At 35.4% G+C, this 483-nt stretch overlaps 1 protein-coding gene across 1 annotated transcript in view; it reads left to right on the plus strand.

Moving 5' to 3' along the window:
* LOC106881263 (multidrug resistance-associated protein 1-like) overlaps positions 1–483 on the plus strand; it is a 5,283-nt gene that overhangs the window by 2,690 nt on the left and 2,110 nt on the right. Inside the window, exon 4 of the mRNA XM_052975181.1 lies at positions 62–236. Coding sequence (XP_052831141.1) covers positions 62–236 — 175 coding nt within the window. The remainder of the gene's footprint in view (positions 1–61; positions 237–483) is intronic.

Genomic DNA, 483 nt, shown 5'->3' on the forward strand with positions numbered 1-483 from the left:
ACACACACACACACACACGCACATATCTGATCATTCATTCTTGCTCTCCCATTTCTTGCAGGGAAGAAACTTGTGCAGATTCTTCGGTGAGACAGTGGCAGAAGACGTCTGCATTTTCCAAGATTTTCAAAAGTAAAGGCAAATCTAACTCAATTCACATGAAAGTGATCCCAAGTAAACTACAGAACGAATCAAAAAATAAACTTATTGAGAAAGAGAAGATATCATCAGGAAAGGTAAGCGAGAAGAGATTTCAAGAAAGAATTTCCTATGCCAACATATCTCCTCCATTTCGTGTCTCTTTTGATTATTTTTACATGATATTCTAAGTCTTTTTAAGGATCTACATGTTGTCACCTGTAACAATAATCAGTCTCGAGCATGTATATCAGTCTTAATCAGTCTTGAGCAGTCTTGAGCATAAGCTGATATGTGTGAATTTATAAACTAGAGAAAAAGTGTTCTCTAAATGAAGTAGAATTT

Source organism: Octopus bimaculoides, chromosome 20 (assembly GCF_001194135.2).
Source record: "Octopus bimaculoides isolate UCB-OBI-ISO-001 chromosome 20, ASM119413v2, whole genome shotgun sequence".
NCBI classification, from domain to species: Eukaryota; Metazoa; Mollusca; class Cephalopoda; order Octopoda; family Octopodidae; genus Octopus; species Octopus bimaculoides.